The sequence below is a fragment of the Peromyscus maniculatus genome, chromosome 5, assembly GCF_049852395.1.
Source record: "Peromyscus maniculatus bairdii isolate BWxNUB_F1_BW_parent chromosome 5, HU_Pman_BW_mat_3.1, whole genome shotgun sequence".
Taxonomy (NCBI): Eukaryota; Metazoa; Chordata; class Mammalia; order Rodentia; family Cricetidae; genus Peromyscus; species Peromyscus maniculatus.
In genome coordinates this window covers 42,867,970-42,893,347 of record NC_134856.1, presented here as the reverse complement: position 1 = coordinate 42,893,347, position 25,378 = coordinate 42,867,970, and the positions used below count along the sequence as shown (strand labels likewise).

At 42.2% G+C, this 25,378-nt stretch overlaps 2 protein-coding genes across 3 annotated transcripts in view; both read right to left on the bottom strand.

The window, feature by feature from the left end:
* Phlpp2 (PH domain and leucine rich repeat protein phosphatase 2) overlaps nucleotides 1-15,316 on the bottom strand; it is a 73,153-nt gene extending 57,837 nt beyond the window's left edge. The window contains exons 1-2 of the mRNA XM_006974116.4: nucleotides 15,128-15,316; nucleotides 6,843-7,117 (exon numbers count right to left, since the gene is read on the bottom strand). Of these exons, the coding sequence (XP_006974178.1) occupies nucleotides 6,843-7,117; nucleotides 15,128-15,226 (374 nt within the window). The 5' untranslated portion in view covers nucleotides 15,227-15,316. The remainder of the gene's footprint in view (nucleotides 1-6,842; nucleotides 7,118-15,127) is intronic.
* A 4,164-nt stretch (nucleotides 15,317-19,480) lies between these two features.
* Ap1g1 (adaptor related protein complex 1 subunit gamma 1) overlaps nucleotides 19,481-25,378 on the bottom strand; it is a 95,586-nt gene continuing 89,688 nt past the window's right edge. For both annotated transcript variants that reach the window (XM_006974118.4, XM_076572158.1), the window contains exons 22-23: nucleotides 24,945-25,043; nucleotides 19,481-23,675 (exon numbers count right to left, since the gene is read on the bottom strand). In XM_006974118.4, coding sequence (XP_006974180.1) covers nucleotides 23,574-23,675; nucleotides 24,945-25,043 — 201 coding nt within the window. In that variant the 3' untranslated portion in view covers nucleotides 19,481-23,573. The remainder of the gene's footprint in view (nucleotides 23,676-24,944; nucleotides 25,044-25,378) is intronic.

Here is a 25,378-nt window from a genome sequence, read left to right as displayed (position 1 = left end):
TAATTTAAGAGATTTCACATATTTTGATTCCTTCACTGCCCACCAAACATGAACTAAGTCCTTAATTTCTCAAGTCAGCATTAACCCTGGTGAGTCCAGTGTCAGAAGAACACTGCAATTAACCAGATAGTGTCAGAACAAATATTAAGAGAGAAAAATCACTGCCAATTAATTAAACTATCAAACTATCACTGGCCACCAACTGTAAGATGCATGCTGATTTTCTTTTTTTTTTTTTTTTTTTTTTTTTTTTTTTTTTTTGAGACAGGGTTTCTCTGTGTAACAGTCCTAGCTGTCCTGGAACTCACTTTGTAGACGAGGCTAGCCTCAAACTCAGAGATCCGCCTGCCTCTGCCTCCCAGTGCTGGGATTAAAGGCGTGCGCCACCACCCGGGCAGTGCATGCTGATTTTCCAAGTATTAAAATGCAAAAGAAAGTCTGAAGATAAAAATGACCAATACTGATTTTGTAATGTATAACACAGTGCATATTCATGTCTGCATGTGTGTGGTAGGACAACACTGGGTACTGTTCTCCCACTACTTTTCTATTGAGACTGTCTCTCACCAGCCAAGACTCACCAAGTAGGCTGGCCAGTGAGCTCCACATCCCATCTCCACATCCCTAGCACTCGGAATACAAGGTGGCACCACCATGCCCAGTTCTGTTACACAGGTTGGGGATCTAACTCAGGCCTCATGCTTGTACTTACTTCTCTACTTGGTTACTATTTCCAGGCCACAAACGACTGGGCTAGCTCTGCAGCCTAACACATATTCTCTATAAAGTCTTAAAATAGTACTAAAAGCCAGGCGTGGTGGCACACACCTGTAATCAGTACATGTGAGTAAACAGTAGGAGGTAACTGACGGTAGGTGACACTCCTGATCAAGGTCATTTAGGCTACACAACAAATTCAAGGCCAGCCTGGGCTACCTGAGGCACCCTCTCAGAAACAGAGGGCTGCCATGAGAAATACAAAGACAAATCTTTTCCTCTATCTTAATAACAGTCTTGACACAGAATCACAATCTACTTCAAAATACAGTAAAGAGGGAGGAGAATTTAGCTAAGTAGTAAAAGTGTATATCTACAAAGCCCTAAGTTTGATCCTCATCACTGCCCTGGGGGAGGGGATGTATGTGTATAAATATAGATATGTGTGTGCCTCTACCCATCTATATAAAATGAAGTTTTGATGATTTGACAGAAAGATTGAAACTCAAGAACCCAAATCCCTCTGCGTTATCTTCTGCTATAAACATCCTATTAGCTCTCAGAGCTTACCTTAAAAAGATGGCTATCAAACACTTAACATCTTAGTCATTTTGATCACGAAGAATCAAAGCAGATATAAGACAGAGAGTCAAAGGGTAATCTGTTTTTATTATGCATGATCTTATTACAACTTTTCAGAGTGAAGGGAAAAGGGAATGATTACACTAAGCTTCTCTGATGAGTCATTTGCTGCTTAAACAGCTCAACAGAAAAAGGCCAGGCCAAAAAGCACAAGGTGAAAACTAGACTGAGAGGGAAACACTTGTGTCCCAAATGCAGCTTTGCCATCAGTCAGCTACAGGAACATACAGCCAACCCTGGGCCTGTTCCACATTTACAAAACAAAAGGAAATAAATGCTCTTGTGACTCCCATTGGGAAGTTCCTGGCTTTAGGGACAGGATAATTTGCTGTGCCACATATTTGACATATTAAGCTTTTCTATCACTTCCCGCCTAAATGCTGGTATAACTTCCCAGCAGTTCAGACAACCAAAGACCCTGCCCCAGCAAACGATGGGCATGAGGGTGCTACTGGGTTGGGCACACTTATTTCTTTCGTTAGTAGATGACCCTTAGAGGTTCCTTCAAATGCTCCGATCCCATAAGTTTGTAACCCTTCTGGTATACTGAATCACAAGCTGTCTTAGTCCCTGTTCTCTTGCTGTGAAGAGACACCATGACCAACTCCTACAAAAGAAAGCATTAACTGGGAGCTTGCTTACAGTTTCAGAGGTTTAGTCCACGGTATGCACGTCTCCTATGTGAGTATCAGGGATCTAACTTGTCAGGCTTGGCAGCAAGTACCGTTACATGCAGTGTCATCTCCCTGGCCCCCAGCACTCAATTTTTAAGCAACATATAACATACCTGTAAGAGAGAATAGCCTGAAACTATTAAAACTGTGTCTAAAGTCAAAATTTTAATAATAATAAAATTAAGATGATCTTATACTAAGAGAATTATAAGGATATAAAATTGAATATATGATATGAACTCAAATATGTAGTTATTAAAAAAGTGTGTGTATAATTGTAAATTATCTGGTGAAATAAAAGTTACCAATATAGGTTGTGAGGAAGGGGTCTGGTGTTAGAATGCCAGGGTTCAAACTCCAGCTCAACCACTTTCTTGCTGATTACTCTTTTTGTTTTTAGTAATTTTGTTGTTGTTGTTGTTCATTTTACATACCAACCACAGTTTCCCCACCCCCTTCTCCTTTGGTTCCCTCCCCCTTGCTGATTACTTTTAAGAGTAATCCCTCAAATATCATTTACTATGCCTATACAATAGAAACCATTTCCTTCACAAGAGTAGATTTAATGAGGTAATCCATATGAAGCATACACAGTGAATATTATTATTTCTCTTTATGCTTTTTCATTTTCCAAAGTTTCTTCAATAAGCACACAGACACTTCAGTAATCAGCAAGAAAGATTCTCAAAAACAATAGTGTCTCAGCGATTATCAACTACTTTACAAAGGGCTCTTCTAAGGAAAGGGCCTACTCCTCTGATTAGATAACAGAAGACTAACTTAAGCAATGAACAGCTAAGTATGAGATCTAAGATCTGGAAGCAGACATGATTAGTCAATAAAACTGGATAAGGGGAGATGCTCTGCCAGCTCCTCTCCTCCAAGACCTTTTACTGGGAAGAAAGTCCATCAGGCACCTTGAACGTCATTTTAACTGCCTAGCAGTATCTGCCTGACCTTGGGCTGGTCACTGGACCGTCTCAAAGCATCAATCTACCTCACATTAAAGAAATGAGACCACATGAAAATTCTTGTAAAGATGCTATGAGAAAATGGGTAATACTAACACCACCAACAAGCGCAAGCAAGCACTGGGAGTTAGTTGAGAGCAGGAAGCCTCCTCCTTCTTCTTACTCCAGTAAGGAAAGCACACCCATGCTGTCCATCAGAGGATCAACAGTGTTTTCAGTATGTTCTAATAAAGTATATCTTCAAAGAGATACTTCACTATTAATTATCAAAGCTACAGGCTAACAAGAGATAAACATTCCACCTTAATTACAGTTTACATTCTCATATGTAAATAAACTAGATCACATTCCTATTCTTAACTAATCACACAACTAGTGGGAAGAAAGTAAGGGAGGGGTGTTTCTTCACATTCCTGACATCTTCTAATGTCAACATTTGTAAATGAGTAAGTCGTCTGCCTAAATAAGTGAGCATCATCCACCACTACCTGCTGGAATCTAGGTCAAGGCTTTCCACCTGATAAAATTAGATCAGAACCAGTGTTAAGATTTAGAAGAGCCTAAGGATCACCCAGTCTGATCCTTTTGCTACACAAAAGGATTTAAGAAATGTAGTTAACTTGGGAACAAGGAAAATATTCAAACGCTAATCTTCTTTTTCAGGATTCCGTCCAGATCCTAAAAAGAATACACAGTAAACCTCAGTTCACACTTTGAAAGAGGCATCAGCTTTTGGCTCAGCTCAAGGTGTTACTACTATTACCACACCTCTAAGGTGTGAGTAGCTTCACTTCTCAATTGCACTTCAACAATGCTTAATCCACAGGTTGGAATTCTGTTTAGAGGAGTCTGCACTGCTGGAAAGGACAGAAAACTATAGTGAAACATTTAAAGGACGAATGCTTTTTTTAAATTGAATTACAGAGTTCAGAGGCACAGTATAAAACTACTACTAGATTATTTTTCTTCATATTTATATAAATTATATAAAAAATTGTGACACAAATTACTTTTAAGCTTGTGCAAATATGCTCAACTTTACTCATTAAGAGAAATAAATACTAGAACAACAGAATAGCAAAATTCCTATTTGTGCCTGTTATGGTGGTGCCCTCCTCTGTCCCCAGCATTTGGTAGGAGGAGGCAGAAGGATCAGTGTCGTTTTTCACTCTTTTGTGGGGCCCACAACCCAGCTCCCAAATAAGTCACACAGCAAGGCTTATTCTGAATTATGAATGCCCGGCCTTAGCATGGCTTGTTTCTTGCCAGCTTTTCTTAATTTTAAATTATCCTATAAATGCAGATAAAAGTAAAAAAAAAAAGTAAAAAAAAAATTATCCTGTCTACTTTTTGCCTCTGGGCTTTTCTCGTTCTCTTACTTCTGTAAATCTTACTCTTACTCCACGGCTTGCTGTGTAGCTGGGTGGCTGGACCCTGGAGCCTTCCTCCTTCTCTGGCTACTTCTTTTCTCTCCTCCATCTCTTTTTTTTCCAGAGTCCTCCTACTATCTATTCTCTCTGCCTGCCAGCCCCGCCTACCCTTTCTCCTGCCTTGCTATTGGCCATTCAGTTCTTTATTAGCTCATCAGGTATTTCAGACAGGCACAATAACACAGTTTGACAGAGTTAAACAAATGCAACATAAACAAAAGTAATACACCTTAAAAAAAATTTTACAACAGATCAGGAATTCAAGGCCAGTCTCAGGTATGTGAGCCCTTGTCTCAAAAACAAACAAAAAACTACCTATTCACCTTTGAGTAGGCTTGGAAAATGACTGTCTTTGGAAAGCTGACTTCATGATTCTCTAATTTTAAAACTGTCAACAAAGGCTAGAAGCATAGCTCAGTGTTCAGTGCTTGTCTAATATGGTTGAGGCCTTGGGTTTAAACCCAGAACCTTAAGTAAATAATGAACAAACAAATAAAAACTGATAACTATTATCCTCTATAAGCAGGTTCAGCTCATTCAAGAATGTGTGTCTATACTTAGGTATAAAACTTAATGCTCCCAGGTGGTGGTGGTGCATGCCTTTACTTCCAGTTCTAGGGAGGCAGAGGCAGGTGGATCTATGTGAGTTCTACAGTTTGGTCTACAGAGTGAGTTTCAGGACAACCAGGTGTTTACACAGAGAAACCCTGTCTCAAGAAACTTAAAAAACAAAACAAAACAAACAAAAACCATAATGCCAATATGTTTCGGAGAAAGGAAGGAAGAAATGGGTCTACTTTTATATTTTATTTTAGGGATCTTTTTTAATTTAAAAAAAAAGTAAGGATTTATTTTATATGTATGCATGTTTTATCTACATGTATGTCTGTGCACCATGTGCCTGCCTGATGTTCAAGGAAGCCAGAAGAGGGTGTTGTAACTCCTTGAAACTGGAGTTACAGATAGTTGAGAACCACCATGTTGGTCCTAGGAAAAGAACCTAGATCCTCTAGAAGAGCAGCCAAGTGCTCTTAACTGCTAAGAAATCTCTCCAGCCCAATGTTTTTATATTTTAGATGGAAATATAACCTCTATGAAGAAGTTGAAAATATGTATCAAAATTATAAATGGTCATATCCTTTGACCAAGGATACTGCACATCTAGGGGCTTACCTCCACAGAGACTCCTCTGGGAGATAGCAGGTACAGAGGAGTTCAGCTGTGGCACTGTCCACTGTGCTAAAAATTGGTGGCAGGCTAATATCCATAATGAGAGATTAGAGAGATTAGCTAAAACTATGGTGACCCATAAAGCAGAATAGTCATTAAATAAATTACATTTATATAAATGAGAATACAGAAATATCTCTTAGCTATTAAGTCAACAATGTGTTGTATACTGCATCACTGCTTTTAAAATGTGGATGTAGAGGCATAAACACGTGTGCTCAGATGTATGAGAAACTGATAGTGACAATGAAAAGGCCTGGATGGCTGGGAATGGCAGACAGAGGACTTCTCACTCTGTACCCTTTGGTACACTTCAAGTTTGTCCTATTACACTTCCCCAAAAGGTCATTTTTTTTTTAAGTTTAAATTTGTATATAGGACCTACAGTGTGTTCCAAATAGAAGAACTATTAAGTTTTCCTTCATTATAGTGGTAAACGTGAGAATCATAAAATAAGAGACTGGGAAGATGCTCAGTCAGTAAAGTATCTGCCATGTAAGCATGAGGATCTGAGCTTGGAGCCCCAACCACCACACACAGGCCAGGAGTGGTGACTGATGCCTGCCTGCACACCAGCACTAGGGCACAGACTGCCCACTGACCGTCAGCCGAGCAGCTACGTCAACAAACAGGCCTGGAGAGATGGCTTAGCGGTTAAGCACACTTGCTGCTCTTCCAGAGGACCTGAGTTAGGTTCCCAGCACCCAGTCAGGCAGCTGGTGTGCACATACACACATGCAAACACACACACCTAAACATATTTAAAAAAAAATAAATAAATCCTTAGAAATAGAGGAAGACACTTGACATAAACCTCTGGCCTTCTACATGCATATGCATAAACATGTGGATATACTACATACAAAATAGTAATTTTTAAAATCATAAAGTATTCCAAGGACAAATCTTTCTCATGCCCAATGACTCCAAAATCACCATCAGTTACAGGGTGTGGTTATAATCCTTAAGCCCACTTCCAACCAGAAATGCATGTTACTAATATTACAGAAGAATCAGGGTTAAGACAAAGAGCTCAGCTCAGTGTAATAGTACATGCCTATAATCCTAGCATGTGAGAGGCTGAAGCAGAAGAACTGTGAGTTTAAGACCACCATGAGGCATGGGGGACACTCCTGACTCAAAACAAAGCAACAGCAACAAAAAACCCGAGACCTCACCTGACCAGGTCTCCATGAAGCTGCAGATAGAGACTTTCTCTTCCCTCTCCAGCACATATTTCTGATGCCGGTGTCTCTACTGTGCAAAGGACAAGATGTAAGTCAGAAGTGGAGGAAGAGGAAGAGGTGGTGGTTGTAGTGGCAGTGGTCGTGTCTGCTCCATACAGGTAAACACAGCCTCTCTTCACATCTTCTCTCAGCCAGTCTCTTTCTCGAGAACCAAACCTACTTCTTCTATTCAAACAATTTCTGCTCCCATTGTGTTTCATATTCCTCTAAAAAAAAAAAAATACCAAGAGAAAGAAATCATAAACAAGAACATTGTCTGATTTACATCTGTTCAGTCCTTATACTAAGTCATAACTGCCCAAGGATGCATTCTGTGGCAGTAAATCTTGGCTGTCAACTTGACTACATCTAGAATTAACTAAAACCAAGATGCAGGGCACTCCAATGAGGAATCTTCTTAAACAGATTACTGAAGCAGGAAGACCCACCCTAAATCTGGGCCACACCTCGTGGCAGCCCTCATAAAAGAACGTGGAAGAGGAAGCTTTGCTTTTACCTGCTTCTCTTCACTTTGCTGGCAAGTTCCGTCTACCTTGTTACTATGGCTGGTATCAAATACTTCTTCAGGATTCCAGCACGGAGTGAAACCAGCAGCTCTTCAGCAATCTTCCCAGACTCCGCACCAGACTGGGAGTGCTGGGACAACTAGCCTCGTGGGCTCAACAACTACCAGCTTCTCAGCCTTTCATTGAGAGAGTTCAGCTGTTGCTGAACTATCTGCACTACATAATATCAATATATAGTAATCAGTCTAATAAATCCCCTTTAACATGTTTTATCGACTCTGTCCCTTTAGAGAACACTACACCCTTCTTTAGGCCTCCATCTATCATCTCATTTGACCCATTCTTTTTGTTTACAGGGAAATGCTAACAAAATACAGATATACTACCTACCCTGGGCAAATTTTTAACATTTTGACTTATTTAGTTCAAATCTGTTCTGGACTGAATCTGAACCCAAGACTCACTTTCAAAGGCTTGTTCCTGACTAGCCATAGGTACACACCACTATTCCTAGCATTCAAAGGGAGATGCAGGCAGATCTTTGTGAGTTCAAGGCCAGCCTAATCTGCAAATTTCCAGGCAAACCAGCACTACAAGGTGAGACCCTGTCTCAACTGTCTCAAATACATGCACGCGAGCGCGCGCGTGCGCGCGCGCGCACACGCGCGCACACACACACACACACACACACACACACACACACGCACTCAGAGTGCTTGCTTCCCAGCTGATATGCTATTCAGGGAAGCTGGGAACTTTTAGGGAGTAGGGACTAACCTGGTAGAGGTAGCTCTCTGGAGTGGGTCTTTTAAGGTTATAGGCCAGCCCTTCCTTCTAAGGTGCTTTCTATTTCCTGATTCAACATGATGTGCACTCCAGTAGGCATAGACTCTGCCTTCCCATCTCGATGGCTTGAGACCCTCTAAAACCAGGAGCCAAAATAAACTTGGCTTCCACCTAAGTTGTTTCATTAGGCTACTCTGTCTCAGCAATGTGAACCTAACTCACACATCATTACTCTAAAGAAGAGAACAGCAATAGTCGATTGTGTATGCACAGATACCAACAAACGGACATGTTACTCACAGAGTCCTCATTGAAGAAAAGAGAACAGAAAAAGCTGACTATAAGGAGCAAGTGCTGGGAATGGACATGCGTTTATGCTCTTCTAGTCCTAATTCTGTCATAGGTTCTTGTTTTTGCTTTTTTGGTCTTGGTGGTGGGTAAGTGCATAAAACATATTCAATACTAAAAGTGTAAAATTTTAATGTACAGTTTCAAGTTTCTGTTTTGAATGGCAATTCTCACTGTATAGTCTTTGGGTCTGGTTAATTTTGGTATGTGATGTTTTTATTTTATTTTATAGTTAAAAATAGAAATAATAATTACTAGTTTATTTCAGATTGAATCAGATGCACATAAACGAAGCCGTGCACACAAAAAAGTGAGTTGATAACAACCTCCGTACTCTGATCTGGCAGTACAGACTTTCTAGACCCTACAGTCCAAATAAACACACAGAGCACTAAGCACAGTCTTATAACACAAATATCCTTCCCATTCCCGGCATGCTTCAAAACAATTACTGCTGGCATTTTATAACCACAATATGTGAAATTCACATACAAACTGCGAAGTCAAGCTTTCTTACAGCAAAACAACTGTTAAGAGTGCATATAAAAATGTCCAGCCAGGCAAAGTGGGGCATGCCTATAATCCAGCAGTCAGGCCAAGAGCAAGGAGCGTTTCTAGAGTGTAAGGACAACTCAGCCTACGTAAGTGAGTTCCAAGGCAGTCTGGACTACAGATTGAGACTGTTTCAAAACACAAACAAAAATGGAACAACAACAAATAGTTTCTAAAAGTCACCATTTGCCTGTTGTTTTCCCAATGGGCCATTTCTAGTCAACAAAAAATAAATTTCCACTGACTTCCCACTGCCCTTTGCTTGTCTCAGTCCTTTCGAACCATCTGTGTCCCCAGCACATTAGCCACTCCCACTCGGTGGCATGTGTAAAACATCTTCCCCACCTCTTCCGCAGGCTCTTCCTCTCCAAACCCTATTCAGATGCCGGGTTCTCTTTGGAGCCTTCCACTGCTCTCACCCCATCTTACAACAGGAGTCTCAACAGGACATTTCACCCTGGACACACTTCTACTATTCACATATGACCATGAATTGTAACTGTTTCTTTAGTTCCTCACTCTCTTCACCACGGAGACTCTTGGGAGTGTTTTTAATGTATAATGTCACAGACACAAGTGCAAAACCCAGGTGAGAGCACAGGAATTGATACCCAAAGCTTCATCAATTAGCTACAATGAGGAATTGAATAAACTTAAAACACTTTCACAAGCCGGGCGTGGTGGCGCACGCCTTTAATCCCAGCACTCGGGAGGCAGAGCCAGGCGGATCTTTGTGAGTTCGAGGCCAGCCTGGGCTACCAAGTGAGCTCCAGGAAAGGCGCAAAGCTACACAGAGAAACCCTGTCTCGAAAAAACCAAAAAAAAAAAAAAAAAAAACACTTTCACTAGTATTCCTCATTAGAAAACATGTAAGGAAGTATTAGTTGGACTGAGATATAAAATACATATAAGGAAAATATTAGTTTGACTGAGAGTAAATACTTAAGAGTAACTGTAAACTAAGCCAGGCATGGAGACACATGCCTGTAAGCAATCCCAGATGCTGGAGACTGGAGAGTCAGAGACAAGAGGATCAAGTAAGTTCAAGACCAACGTGGGTTTTGTCAGTCAACAGTAAAAACAAGGGTAAGTAAACAGGTATTCCTACATGTGATGGGTTTATAATAAGGGAATGAATGCCTTACTGTTTAAATCTAGGATAACACGGGTAAACAGACGTGTGAAAACCAGTCCTAGGGATTGAACACAAGCTTTGACATACCAGATAAGCTCTCTACAACTGAGTCACACTTTCTGCCCTAAACTGATCTTTCTGCAGCTCCTCAAAATCTTAGAACTATTCAAAATCATACAGAATAAAGCACCTTCCAGGGGATTTTAGCACCCACTTGTAAATGTGCACATGTATTCCTTGAAGACTATACATTTCTTCTTTTTTTTTTTTTTTGGTTTTTTTTTTTTTTTTTTTGGGTTTTTTGAGACAGGGTTTCTCTGTGTAGCTTTGCGCCTTTCCTGGAACTCACTTGGTAGTCCAGGCTAGCCTCGAACTCACAGAGATCCGCCTGGCTCTGCCTCCCGAGTGCTGGGATTAAAGGCGTGCACCACCACCGCCCGGCTAACTATACATTTCTTAAAGAACTTTATGTTATCAAAACACATGTGTTTGTTGGTCCTTTCAAGATCTCTCTCCTATTTATAATCTACACTCCATAGTGAAGTAAAACTGCTGAGGAATTAGAGAACCCTAGTAGATATGGTTCATCTACACCTCGCCAATAGCCATTTAAAAGGCCTTGAATACAAGCAAAGCAAAGGCATACAGCAACAATAACAAAGACAGACTTGGGCTATTATCAGCCACTGCTGAGTTACCTAGTGCTTCCTTCTCAGGAATGTCTTGCTCTACTGCCCAACATATGAGGAACTGCTGGAAAGGACCCTTAATGTTGCAGGTGACAATGTCCTCTGAGCAGCCTTCAACTTCTAAGAATCAACTAGCTTGAAATTGCTCATTTGAGGACACTTTACTTTCCCCTTTACTTTTATAAAACCTGCTATCACAAATTTATCCAAAAGAGAACACAATTATAATCACGCATCATATCAAACATGTGTACAAAGACTTACAATTTAAAAGTCAGGATTGGAGAGATAGCTCAGCTGTTAAAAACCCCTGTTGCTCTTGCAGAGGATCCAGGTTAGTTCCCTGAACCTACATGGTGGTTCATAACCATTCATACACTAGGGGATCTAAAGCCCTCTTCTGATTTCCACAGACACCAGCATGCATCACATAAAATCAAATAAATCTAAAAAAAATTTTTTTAAATATTAAAGTCTGTCTACAATGCTAAACATTTTAATGTAGGCTATGAACTGAGTAGCCAGTACTTGAGCTTAACACTTCTAATTCTAAAAATAAAGACAATATATGAGAGCTATGATCAGTTCAAAGATAGTAAATCATACACAGAAGTCTCATATGGTCAAAACAGGCCTGGCCAATCTTCATCCTTAGTCAGTTCCATTAGGATGTAGACTACCTTAAGGTAGGAGATGTTTCTGCATTCAAGCTTTAAAATAAGGCTTTAAACAATATCCCATGGTGGAGTATTCCTAAGGACCGGGAAGAGTGTGACACTAGGGGAGGAAGAGCAGCTCAGCTCATTAAAATGTTGTGCTGCTGTGGGATGTCTTTCTGTATGCTGTGAATATGTGTGGCTCCCATTGGACAACATATAAAGTTGTTTTGACCTATGGCAAGAAAGCTTACAGCCAGGCGGGAAATCCAAGCAGAGACACAGAGAGAAGAAGGATGGAGTGAAGAGAGATGCTATGAGCCACCACCAGGAGAAGCAAGATATGAGAGAACAGGTAACGCCACGAAGCCACGTGGCAATGCGTAGATGAACCGAAATGGGTTAAGACATAAGTGCTAGCTAGCAAGAAGCCTGAGCCATCAGCCATACAGTTTGTAATTAATATAAGCCTCTGAATGATATTTTATAAGTGGCTGTGAGAGCTCAGGTGGGAGAGATTCATCCAGACCACCTGGCTAGGTGGGACAGAGAAACTTCCAGCTACATTTTGGCATTAGTTGTTTAGAACTATATATAGCATTCAGGAACAAAGGCAGGAGGATTGCTGAAAGTTCTAGATCAACCTGGAATACATAGCAAGTTTCAGACAGTCAAGGCTACACAGTAGGACCCTGTCTCAAGAAAATAATACGTAACTTCTTTGTTTAGACAAAAAATTAGGGCTGAGCAGATAGCTCAATTGGTAATATGCTTGGCATGCAAGCATGGGGATCTGAGTTCAATTCCCTGCACACAAGTGGCAGCAAACACAGGAAATCCCATCGTTGGAAGGTGGAGACCCAGAGGTTTACTGGTTAGCCAGGCTACTAGAATTGGTTTAGTAAGAAACTCTGTCTCAAAAAATAAGGTGAAGACCAACAGAGAAAGACACCTGACATACACCTCTGGTGTCTGTACACATGCACACAAGCATGCATACATACACAATTTAAAAAATTAATTTTTTCATAAAAATATAAAACTATTCTTAAAGAAAAAACACATCATAATATTCACAAACTAGATTGGCTGTAATTTCTTATCCATTCCTGCTTAGCAAAACCAAAATCTTAAAATCATAGGAAACATCTGAAAACCTTTTGAGCCTGGTCCAGTAATTTGATAAATTTTAGAACTTTGAGATACACTTTTGCTATGTTGCTCAGGCTGACCTCGAACCCCTAAGCCTAAAGGATCTTCCCATGTTAGCCTTCTGAATAGATGAGACTACAGGTACAAGCCCAGAGCCCTGGTTTAGGAGTATATTTTGAATAAAATGTTCCAATGCCATGTACAGGCAGATGGTCCTTGATGTAGTCTGGCTAAGTTATGTTGGCTTAGTCATGTCATGCTTTTTAAGAAGACTTGAGAATAATGTTCATGATTTGGTATTAGATGTAAGTATAAAAGGGACAGAAAGTCTTTCTTCCTTCTTCCTGTTTGATCAGGGCTAGTATCTTGAAGCTGGGGCTAAGGAATAAATCCAGAGCCTTGTACAGTCAAAGCTCTACCTCTCTACCACCAAGCCTCCTCCTAACCGAGAGCTATACCCCTAGGCTAGAGAAGTCTTTAGAAACAGCTTCAGAGAAAAACATGTGGGCAATTATGACATTCTTCAAGGTTCAGAAAGTTTTCTGCTTACCTAGGTATTCTTTAGAGGCTGCACTTAAAAAAATGGAACCACCCAGCAACTTAAGAGAACTTCTGTATGTGGAACACACAAGACCTATTTTCCATGGTCTTATTTACAAGGATTAGAGTGTTACCACTTGCAGGAAAGCAAGGGCTAGACAGGCCTCCAGAAAGGCTCTCATCTGGAGAGCCCATTACCGATCAAGCATCAAGACTAACCAATCACTGGAATCTTTTTAATGACCCCAAAATGGGAACTTTGGGAACCAGGAAAAGATAGTCTTCAATAAAGATTTTCATTTCTCTTTCAAACAACTCACCACTTCAATATGACCAAAAAAGGTTACAAGGTTAAAAAATAAATGAATAAAGCTCATCTTTCACATACCAAAAGACACTACATGCCTCTCAAAACTATTTTCCTGCTAAGTTAGACCTGCAGAACTTTTTTTTTTATTGAATTTGCTCACAATTTAGTTTGCTATTTGCTATCATTTTAAATATCCAAAAGACTTTCAGTAATTACACTCCTTCATGCTTGAGTAAATTCCAGCGTGGATAACAGGTATGAAGTAGCCTAAGGTAAGCTACTAGAAGTTCCTTAAGTCTATGCATTATGACTGGGAGGTGAAAGAAAATAGGATTTACATTTTACTGAGTATTGGTTTCATTAATTCATTAAGTGTGTCAAATCTACTTTTCTGATATTCCCATGTTTGTGCTACTTTACCAATAATCTTAATAAGAGGAAATATTACTCAACAACAATCTCAATTAATTTCTTAATGTTTGCTTTTAGCAATATGTATTTTCGATGTTTGGCAAACTGTTTTTGAAACACATTAAATTTCAATTTTCTTCCCCCTCTTCCTTGGCAAGTTTTAAATCCTGCTGGTTCCTCTTCTAGAACACTAGAGGAATTCCATTCCACTTGATTTATATTCTGAACCTACAGAAAACCGTCTCTGCACTATTTCAGAGGTGAGTGGAGAACTCCACCCAGTTAGCCACCCTTTAACCACCTCTGCTGACCTCACCTCACCTTCTGCATTCTTCCTGCACAGAAACTTCTTGTCATCACTCACCTTCAAGGCTCCACTCCCCCTGTGCCTGCATCTGTTTTCCTACCCTCCTACTCTCCTGATTCTACCAAAAAGCCCCGCTTAGCTGCCTGTTGCATAACGGCACCCCCACTGCCTTCTCCCCAGATTGTCAGCCAAGCAGGAGTGCCCCTTCGGGCTCTGCTCCTCCTCCCTCCCACCCCCGCCAACACGCCCAGCGAGTCCCCAGGCAGCAGATCCTCGGGGACTGTCCCCAAGCGAGGAGCGCGGGGTGTCGCGCCTTGGAGCAGGGCGCCGGTTCGGAACTCGGGTAGCCAGTCCCGAGGGCAGTGTGGCCGCTCCAGCCGGCGCAGCTCGCACACAGCGCGGCGCCCGGCCAATCGCCGCCGCCATCCTCTGGCTGGGGTGATGTCTTCAGGTGTCCGCCTAGCCCTGCGTGCTCGCCGCTTGGCTCCTGCCAGGAGCGGCCCGCCCTCCGAGCCCCCCGGAACCGGTCCCCGGGCCCTGGGCTAGGCCCGACGAGCCGACGGCCGCCCCAGGGATGCGGGGGCGGAGGGGCGGCGGCGGACCGAAGTCGTGGGCCTGCGGGGCGGAGGCTAGGGATGGGCAGCGCGGGGGACCCGGGCGGCCGAGGCCCGGGCGGGGGCGCGGCACAGAAGCCACAGCAGGCCCGCGGCGCCCCGGCCCGGTGCAGGAGGGACGCAGGGCGGGGGGCGCCCGCCGCCTCGGGCAGCTTGGCGAAGCGGGGGGACACAGCCCTCCCGCTCCCTCCCCGCCCCCTGCCGCCTCACCTTCAGGACCCGGATCCCTCCAGGCCGGCGAGTTGCCGCCGCTTCAGGTGGCTCCGGGGGCTCCAGCGGGCCCGCGGGCCCGGGCTCCACCTCCCCCATTGGCGGCCAAGGATTCACAGAGACGCCCGGCCGGCGCTACAGCGCGCGAGCCACGGAGGCGCGCGCGAGCAGCGGGAGGCCTCACCCCTCCGCCTAGGCCCCGCCCCTAGCCCCGAAGCCCCGCCCCTGCGGCCCCGCCCCTGCCCCTGCTGGACTTGCGTAGCAGCCTGCTTGGCGAGGCCGGAGCAGCATTGTGGGAGCCTGGCGCCACTGCGGGGTGAGCCTCTGCCGTCCTCCACCCTGGCCTTAGAGGACTGGGAGGGCAATGTGCTGCTTTCTCGGTGCGCCAAGAAGAGGCCAGAGGAAGAGGCAGGTGAGGCCTGCACCTGTTAAGAGATATCGAGGATGCTGCCCTCCACCGAGGGCGGTGCTGGAATTCTCTCTCCAAGACGTTTCCTGCTTTCAAATGTGCCTGTCACCTTGCAAGCACTTGCAAGAGCTGTTGCATCTACTCACCTCTCCTAGGAGATTGTTTGCGACCTTCGTCAGCAAACAGCGTTAAGTACGCAGACATCACATCACTTTCCAGCCACATTCCAATGTCCCCTATAGTCAAAATATAATTCTTTTCTCGGCCTCAAACAGTAATATGTTGTGTAAGCCTTATTATTATTTTGCAAGGCATAACTCAGCAAAGAATATTTTAAAGGTTAAGTTTTCTTTTAGTTCCTGAAGTGATAGTACTTTTGTAGTCAGTGGACCAAGTTACGAGTTCTGCCTTATTCCAAATTTTAGTTGTATTCATTAGATCTGTACTTGTACAAATTACTTGATCTAATTCTTTTGGATTCGTTTTTGTTTTTGTTTGTTTGTTTTTTAAAGACAGAGCCCCATGTAGCCCAAGCTGACCCCAAACTCACTATATAGCCAGAGCTGGCCTTGAACTTCTGATTCTCCTATGCACATCCCAAGTGCTTTGATTGCAGATGTGCACCACCATGCTTCCTTTACGTCATGGGTGTTAGGCCTATGCAACACTTGCACGCTTGGTTGTAGAGGCCAGAAGAGAGTGTCAGATCCTTTGGATCTGGATTACAGATGGTTGTAAATTGCCATGTGGTTGCTGGGAGTTGAACTTGGTACCCTGGAAGAAGAGTCAGTGTTCTTAACCATTGAGCCATCTCTCCAGCCCCTTCCATTGGTTCCTACAGGTAGAACTACACTAACATCTGCTTGGCAGTTATTAAGGTGTGGTGAACCCAACACACACAGAGCCTAACTCAGAGACTCATAGTAACCATTATGATTCTGAAATTCTAGACTTCCCAAAAGTTAGCATTAACTGCTCCTAAGTTTTGTAAGGAGCCTTGTAGACCTCTGCATTTTTAGGGCTTCCTCTCTTATGCATGTGTTGAATCTCCAGTCAACCTGTAAGGAATTAAAAAGCAAAACACGGTCTTGAACAATTGGCAAAGGTGGTATCTATTATCCACTGCTTCAGTTTGGCTAGTCCAACTATTTATCTGGAGTACTTTAATTACAGGCTTAAAGCAAGATCATCTGAGATCTAACAGGACCTGTCTTGAGGTGTTTTTTAATTTGGAGTTAATTTACATGTCAAGATAAAATTTTGCTTCAAAGGTTCTGCCTCATACTAATTATTTCTTCTATAAAAAGTTTTATCCATCTTCATATGAGTTACTTTGCATCTATCACAGTCCCAATCTTCATTTCTTGGTTTTCTTTTAAAATAGTAAACATAGTTTCTCTATGCCAAGTCTAATATAAGGTGAAAGATAAGCTATTTCCCAGGGTTTGAAATTATTTCAAAAAACCTACCTGATTTAGTTGGATTTCCATTTCATAGTTTCCTGGGTGATTTCTCAGCAAACACAATATGGGACAGGCACTAATTTAAAGCCACAAGTAGATGGCCAAGGGCAGGGAAAAAGAAGTTGAGAGTGTTCCCAAAAGCCTGTTTCTTGAGGTACTACAGATTACCGTTTCCAGATCTCACGTGAGTTCACACGAGGGGACAGCAATGGTTTGTAAATGGTTATCTTTTTAGTAATCTGAAGAGTAGCCTACACCATCAATTCAAAATAAGTCTATATGCTAAAAACTAAGTATTTACTACTTCAAACTGGCAATACCTCTTGTAAAAGAAATACCCCAAGAGCACTGGCCCAAATGCCTTGGGGGATCAGCTTTTATATACAGCTACCTTTAAAAGTCCCCATTATTTCAGATCCAGTTCATCATCAAAAATCTGCTGATATTTCCTTTTCAAATTATATAGTGATGTTAACATAACATACTGTTACAAAGGTCACATTTGGTGCTCACCTCCAGTTCAAGGCAATGTGTATATGTATGCCAAGTGTTATGTAACCACACTTTCTGGAAATGGTGAACAGCTGAGACTAACCCTAAAAATAAATTCCTCTGGGATTTATGTATGAGTGTGTGTGAGTGTGTGTATGTGTATACAAAAAACCATCTGCCCTCACTGCAGGCTTCTCACTACAAATCATGCCAAGTCCAAGAAGCATTAGAATCCCTCTTCTCCGTTTCCTTCCTATTGAGGCTCTACACACACACTCTACCTCGAAGTACACTATGGAGAAAGAAAGCTAATGTCAGACTTTGGGAGAGGAGCCAAGAGCTTTGTATCTACTTACTAATAGGCCCCATTCTTTCACTGGTCACAAAGTCATCTTTAGGCCCAAATCCAGTGTTATCCACCACAGGATAAGCAGACTTAGGTGTTCTGTATTCTGGTTCCAAATGTTGTTTACATGACTTCAAAGTTTGAAGGAATTTTTCTCTTTGAACATTTCTCTTTCTCCTTTTATAGTGAGCCTAGGCCTTCATACAGGCCTTACATAAGCTAGGCAAGCACTCTACTACTAAGCGGCACCTCCAGCCCATTGAGCATTTTTATTTTTTACATATGGAGACAGCTGAACTGGGGAAGATCACAGAATACAAAGCTGTTTAAAAATTGATTAAAATTAATTTTGAACCGGGCAATGGTGGCTCACGCCTTTAAGCCCAGCACTCTGGAGGCAGAGGCAGGTGGATCTCTGTGAGTTCGAGGCCAGCCTGGTCTACAGAGCGAGGTCCAGGACAGGCAGGACTGTTACACAGAGAAACCCTGAAACTCTGTCTTGAGAAAAAAAAAATATTTTTGTACTCCTAGATTGAAGTTCAGACCTCACTGAATTGTTAAAGTGAGTGTTTAGTTTCTGTTTACTGGCTAAATTGTAGCTTTTATGTTTTTACCTAATTATATCTAGATGTACGTCAGCTAACTTACAGAAACAACGATGAATTTTAAGTAAGCCATGTAGAAGACCAGCTTATAGAAATGTTATCAAATGGTGCCAAAGGGCACTGCTGTGTAAAGTAGATAATCTGCCAAGGTCTACACCCTTCCCTCTTCAATCCAGAAGCCGTCATATCTCCTCCTTTCTCATTTAAGGGAATGTTAAGAATCATGAGATTTGACAAGAAAGCAAAAAAATTTCTATGAAGTTTGGGAAGATAACTTGCCAAGCAAGCAGGAAGACCTGAATCCCACCAGGCATCACTCACGTCAGCTCTCCTGTAATCCTGGCACTGGGAATGTGGAGACAGGTGACCTTGCCAACCAGCCAACCTCGCCTAAGAAGTGAACCCCAGATCCCAGCGAGTGATCTTAGTCTCAAATAACAAGGTGAATGGCTCCTGAGGAACAACACCTTTAGAGCAACACCTGAGTGCGCTCTCTCTCTCTCTCTCTCTCTCTCTCTCTCTCTCTCTCTCTCTCACACACACACACACACACACACACACACACACACACACACACACACACACACTTAAAAAAAAAGGAATTCATGAGTTATGCAAAATAAGCCATGAAATGTAATTCATTTGGGCTGGTCAGGTCTTTCTCTAAAGTCACCAAAACAACTCACAAAAAAATCAACCAAGCCAGCAAACAAAACACAAAACCTAATTTATAATTAAACATGAGTGTCCCTTAATGTATTAAGTGTATATATTATAATAAGTCATCTCATTGGCTTCATAGCTTTGAAATTTCACCTCTGTGGAGAAAACAAACATGGTAGTAATTGCATTACAGTTAAATGTCCACTCGTTCTTTACACTTTTCACTATCCATAACTTCTACAAGATTTTTAAAGTGTTTCTTCTCTTGGTGAGATTTCTACACAAAGGAACATTAAAAAGTCAATCTAGCACAAAGCTTTGGGGCAAGGATTCATCCAAGCCTTCTAATTCACATGTAAGAAGCAAGGCAGCAAATTTTAAATCATTGAGTATTGACTTTTTATTATTAGTCACTGTTCATAATTTGTTTCAACCAAAAGACAATACACACAGCAGAATTCAAATGCATCCCATGTAAATGTTTACATCCATTTTATTCCTCACTCGCCTCTAAGACTTATCATTTCATTTTAAATTTTTTTACATCTCAAAAATATGTCTGCAATAATTAGAACTTCATCAGCTGTCCCACTTGGAAACAGCCTTTTAATAATTTTACAGTAAAGAAGATGTGATGGGCTTAATGAAAATGTAACTTACAACATCATGAAAGAAAAAGGACTTTACAGGAACACAGTGGGAGCCCGAAAGGAAAGTGTTCAGAAACCCTTTCCCATAAGGTCCCAAAATAAAAATAAAAACGAAACACACAAAGCGCAAATGCAGGTTCTTGGGGTGGGGGTGGGGGAGGGGGAGTCTCCAATGCTCCATCTTGAAGCCAGAATCAAGAAGCAGCTGCTCACACTGCTTCAGCATTTTCTTCCGTGTCAGTGTTCCAGGTTCTGGGAACGGAACCTTGTCCACAGGACCCACTCACTGCTATTGCTTGAAAAAGGTATTCACTCAGGTCCACACACACACACAGCCCCTCCCAGCGAGCGAGCCGAGGCTGGCCAGGAGTATTTTAAACTTCAGCACTTCCTGTGCAGTCTTCTCTTCAGTGATCTTCCCCCACCCAGACTGACAGACAGACCGGCACACACAGCCCTCCCCACCACAAAGTCGGTGAATATGCATTTTCTTTCTTTCTTTCTGTTTTTTTTTTTTTTCTGTTTTTTGGTTGTTGTTCTCTCTCAGTTTAGGACACGGTAGTTTAAAATACATTCACTGGGAAAAAAAATACACATTCAAACTCCTTCTTCCCCTACTTCTCATGGGCAAATATATTCATTCCAATGTACAAGATAATGAAATCAAACCACAAAAGCATTATCTCCTAACTTCCAACTTTTTCTAAAAGAACACAGAAATGGAAAGCATGTTATACAGGAGATGGAAAAGTTCAAACTAATAGTGCTGGACAGTTTCAAAAGTCTATTTTCATTTATGAGGGAGACAAAGGTTAAGAACCACACCTTTAACCAAGAAATGGGTATCTGCAATATTACACTGAGGAATGTTCCTTTAAATGAAAAGACCTTGAAGTTAACAGATGATTACTATACACCGTAGAAAACCTCCATGACTCCCTAAACCATCTCAAGGTAACAGCACCAAAGCATTGTGGGAGAAGTGTCTCGGAAGAGCACCCTTCCTACAGTTTTCTGAGATTACCTAGAGGAATTCTCCCTTAGGATGACTTTGGGGAGGGAAAGAAGGATGACACAGAAACTACTCCTCGAAGAAGGCGATAATGAGGTACAAGTGCGTGTGAAATTGCCAGTAAGGGGGGCTCACTGCTTATCACCCTGGGCTTATTCAAAAGTCACAGAAATCACTGTCTTCACAATGGCTCTGAGGTTGTCAAATCCATCCAAATCTGTTTCCTCTTGAAGGGTTACGTGTGGGAAAGGAATGACTGAAATGTGCAAGAATTCACAGACACGAAGAGATTTCTCCTTTAAGCTGCAAGGCCAAGTGGGAAGATAACTAATGCTGATCCTAGAAACTAAGAAGGCACGCTGAAGCTTTCAAAGATCCAATCACTTGGAACAGTCTTCACAACCATCAGTATCCTAGGCGGTTATTTGGCTGCTAGTCCATCGGTATGGTGCTCAGGTCATCTCGGAAATAAAGTCATATCTACACAGCACCCTTTGTGTTAAGGCCATGATATTTTTATTCCTTCTCGATAAAGCCATGGATGACCACATACTCTACCTCAAAACTCTGATCACCCAGGCAGATACTTTGTCAGCAGAGATCTTTCCAGCTCCATTGGCTAGCACTGTCTTTCAGCTTGGTCTTGAGTAGATTTCTTCAGATTCGACTTAGTTCAACAACAATGACAACGAAAAGCAACCAAAAACCTGAGCTGGTTAGCTACGGATGTAAAGGAGAAAATAAAGCCTCCACACAAAGAGGAATGTTAAGACAAATTCTATTCAAGAAATCCACCAATAGAACATTAATCCTATCATGTTTCACAGCATTAAATCTCCATCCAATGAAATCTGTCTGCAGGAAACCCTGAAGGCTTTCACTGCCCAGGCAGAGCAGTTGTCTCAAGCACACGTGTCCAAACTTGCTTTACTGAACACAGGAGAGATATCCTATTTGTAACTCAGCTGTCCATTTACCCAGTCCGTAAGTTTCAGCAAATCTTGCTCTTAAAAGACTGTTAAGACCAGAGACGTTCCCTTTTGGAGCCTTTAGTTCAACTCCAGTTTGTCAATGTTAGGAATAGTCTAGCATCTGATACAGAGCTAGGTTTGACAAGACACTGAAGATTTTAAGTAAAGGCTTGGTGAAATGGAACAGGGAGAAAAGGAGATTGTATTAAGGTTTAAAACTGAAGCCAAAGTGTCATTCTACTGTACAATGTGGTAACAGCCGCCAATTAGCTTTACAAGTAAGGTGGGCCCCACTCTTCCTTCCTCCTGCAGTGCATTACACATGGTGCCTGAACACCCGAACGTATAAAGTACATTCAATATGTACCGCGGGGCAGTCACCCAGCAAACCAACATAAAGGCTTGGTGACATCAGGGTCTTTTCTAAAAAGCACTCGGCACTCTTACTGTTTAAAATGCTCAAATCTTTAATGCAGATGTTCATGAGATTGGTTTCTTTCAAGAGACCAATTTCTCAGACTCAGGAAAGGATATTCCTACGCTATGGTGACCATAAGACTTGCTCTCACATAGGGGGCAAGGAAGCTACAAGGCTTCGTTTCAACACCATAAAGTACAATATAGGAAAGATTTCTTTAACCGTGTGGTCTTTATTTCAGTGCCAGTGTTACAGATACAACACAAATGTTCCAGTTTAGAAGAAGGAATTCAAACGGAATGCCAAGGTCCAAGCCAGGCTCAGGAAATGAAAAGGGAGGTTTGGAGCCATGGATGAACTGACTCCAGTGTGCTCCAGAAGAAGTCTGGTACTGCTCTTCCTATGGGCTATGGTGTTTTGTGACAGAGTCTGCTCCTTAAGACTGAATCCTCTTTTGACCCATTTACCACAGCTCAAACAGGCAAGTGACAGGCTTGGGGGAACATTGTGGTGGGAACAGGGGCATTAATAACTAGTCATGTATCTTTTAGAAAGTGTCCACTTTACACTTTAAGGGGAATTGATTTTGAAAATCATGGAGAGAGAACTCATGACTACAGCTAAAGAATGGAGAGAAGGGGGAGCTGGAAGAGCCTTGGAAGTTTCTATTACAAATAGAGCACCATATCCTTCATGCCAAATCTCAACAAAAGCTCTTTGAACTGCATCTGTCCAGTGTTTACAAACAACCTCTCAAGGTCTAACCAGTTTTGTTTTTTTTTCTTATAACAAACATACATACATACATGTGTGTCTGTGTGTATACAGCAATGCACAGAAAAGGCTACCAGGAGCCTAATGCCTCTTTCAAACATTGGGAGAACCAGCAGAAAAGGGCAGGGCTCCCTTATGTCCATTGTTACAATTCCATTCCAAATGCCGGATGTAAAAAGCGCCTTAGGATGGTAACCAGCTAGTGAGGAACGAACACCCCACCTTGCCCAGTCCACAGAGATACAACAGTAGAAAGAAAGGGCCACTCTTTGCTGCAGAGACAGAGCGAGTGTTTTCTTGCCATGAATTCCAGTCCTCTCCTCCAGACCAGCTGCTGATTGCCTCAGTGGCCCAGAGAATGTTGATTCTGGCTGCAAATGTGGGAGGGTGAAGTGTGGAAAAGGGAGAAGAGGAGAAAGAGTGCAAAGTAGCCTCCAGAAGCAGCCAGCCTCAACAGCGGAGGAGAGGACATTAGTCTTTACCGATGCTTCAAGGTCAGCAGTAACTTGAGGACAACCCTCCTCGACAGTTCTCTCAGCTCCTCGTGCCCATGGTACAGATGGGGGGACTTGCCAGCAATCACAACCTCCTTCCCAGAATTCCTTTGATTGAGTGGGATAAGAATGAGAATAGTGCTGGACCCTCATTGCCAGGACTGAGGGGGGAAATTGTTCACTTCTGCTAGATCTTGCATTGCTGAGCCCTTGTGATTATATGTGAGCTTGATCCGCATTCGCAGCTGTTGCTATAAAAGGGAAAGAGAACCATAAATGAATTCACTGAAATAAAATCTCCCTCTCTCTCCAGTCTAAAATAGACTGTTTCTTGGAAACAAGGTTCCACTACATTGACCAGGCTAGCCTTGAACCCTTGGGTTCAAGTGATCCTCTCATTTCAATCTCCCAGGTATCAAGGACTACAGTAGCACACACCACCACACCTGGCTCCAGATATATTTAATCCTAAAGGCAAACCAAGTACATCAAAGTAAAGCTGTCTCAAATGGTACATAGGCAAACAGCACCAAATACTTATCACTCTTGGAACCCAGGAGTCAACATCAAGGCCATAAGGTAGAGAGCATGCACATGCAGAATACCAGGTAGGCCCCCAGCATTGGGGATGGGGGTGGGTGGGATGGGGGTCAGGGGACAGGACATAGACAATACAGATGGGCTGATGTGGGGGCAGGGGGCACAAAAGATTTAACTCTGTCCAAGTCTCTAGAAAAATAAGGGAATACACTGCTACATGTTCTACATTTGAGTCAACTGCTGCTTGGTTTACAAAGCCCATGGTAAACATCAATGTCAACGTATCTATTTCCAAAGCATAAAAGAAAAAAACTGGGTGCCCAGGTAACAGCAGTAGTTTTAAGTGTGGCAAGTATCAAATATTAATACATTAAGAAAAAAATTGTCCCATGTATCTGATGATGAAAATAATGTGTTTGTCTGTACTAATGATCTGATCAAAACTCAGAAAAAGACAGAGAAAAGGCAAAGTAGTAATACAGGAGAAGGAAACAATCAGAGAGCTTGCAAGGAAAAAAAATTGAACCATTTCAAAATGTTGTGAAAATCAGTTTATTTTTTTGAAAAAATACAGTGAAACTATTGCTAAATTGGTTTCTAATGCTATTTTTCATTTCATTGCTTCACTTAAAATGCATCCAGTTTTAGCCATACTTAGTAATTACAGCAGTAAATATGGACTTCTGACTCAACAAATGATTTTACCTCAGATTTAAACTTTTGTTAAATCTTCAAAACTATACCTATAATCCTCTAGTTGCATTTTAATAAGATGTCACTAATCCCATTTGCTGTCCCTAGGCTCAGTTTATCTCTACAAAAGAACAAGGACGTTAGACCAGGCATGTTCCTAGATGTCTTCTCTAACTGTGAGTGAGAGAAAACAAAAGCAAACAAACACAAACCAGAAAAGAAAAGCAAAGGTTTCCATGAGAGCGGGTTCACACCCTATGCAGAGCGGCTCCAAATGTGCTACTCACCTTCTGTGGATTCAGAACCTTGATGACTTGCGTGATGGTCCCTGTGTTAAACGCCGGGACAACGCTGCTGCTAGGAGACAGAAGCTGCAGCTGGAATGTCTACAGAGAAACAAAGGGCACTTCAGAAAAGCAGCAGGGTTAGGTCAGAGATGCCAGCAAGAAGCTGAGCACAAGTGGATGGGTCAAGTCCCAGGCTCCCCTAAGTTCTGTCCAGTGCTTGTTTTCCAGATACCAACCCTTAGTATATAGTCACTCACTGAATTTGTAAAATCCCAGTTAGATCTCTGGCTGTGAAAACTGAAAAGGTGCCACTTTCCCATCTCTACCAGAAGGTGACCAATTCTTGTTCTGGAAGGAAGCTCTGCTTAGTAGTAACTAAGTAACTTGTGACCAACTACACAAGACTGTGTGCCTGTGGCCTGAAACAATGCCAA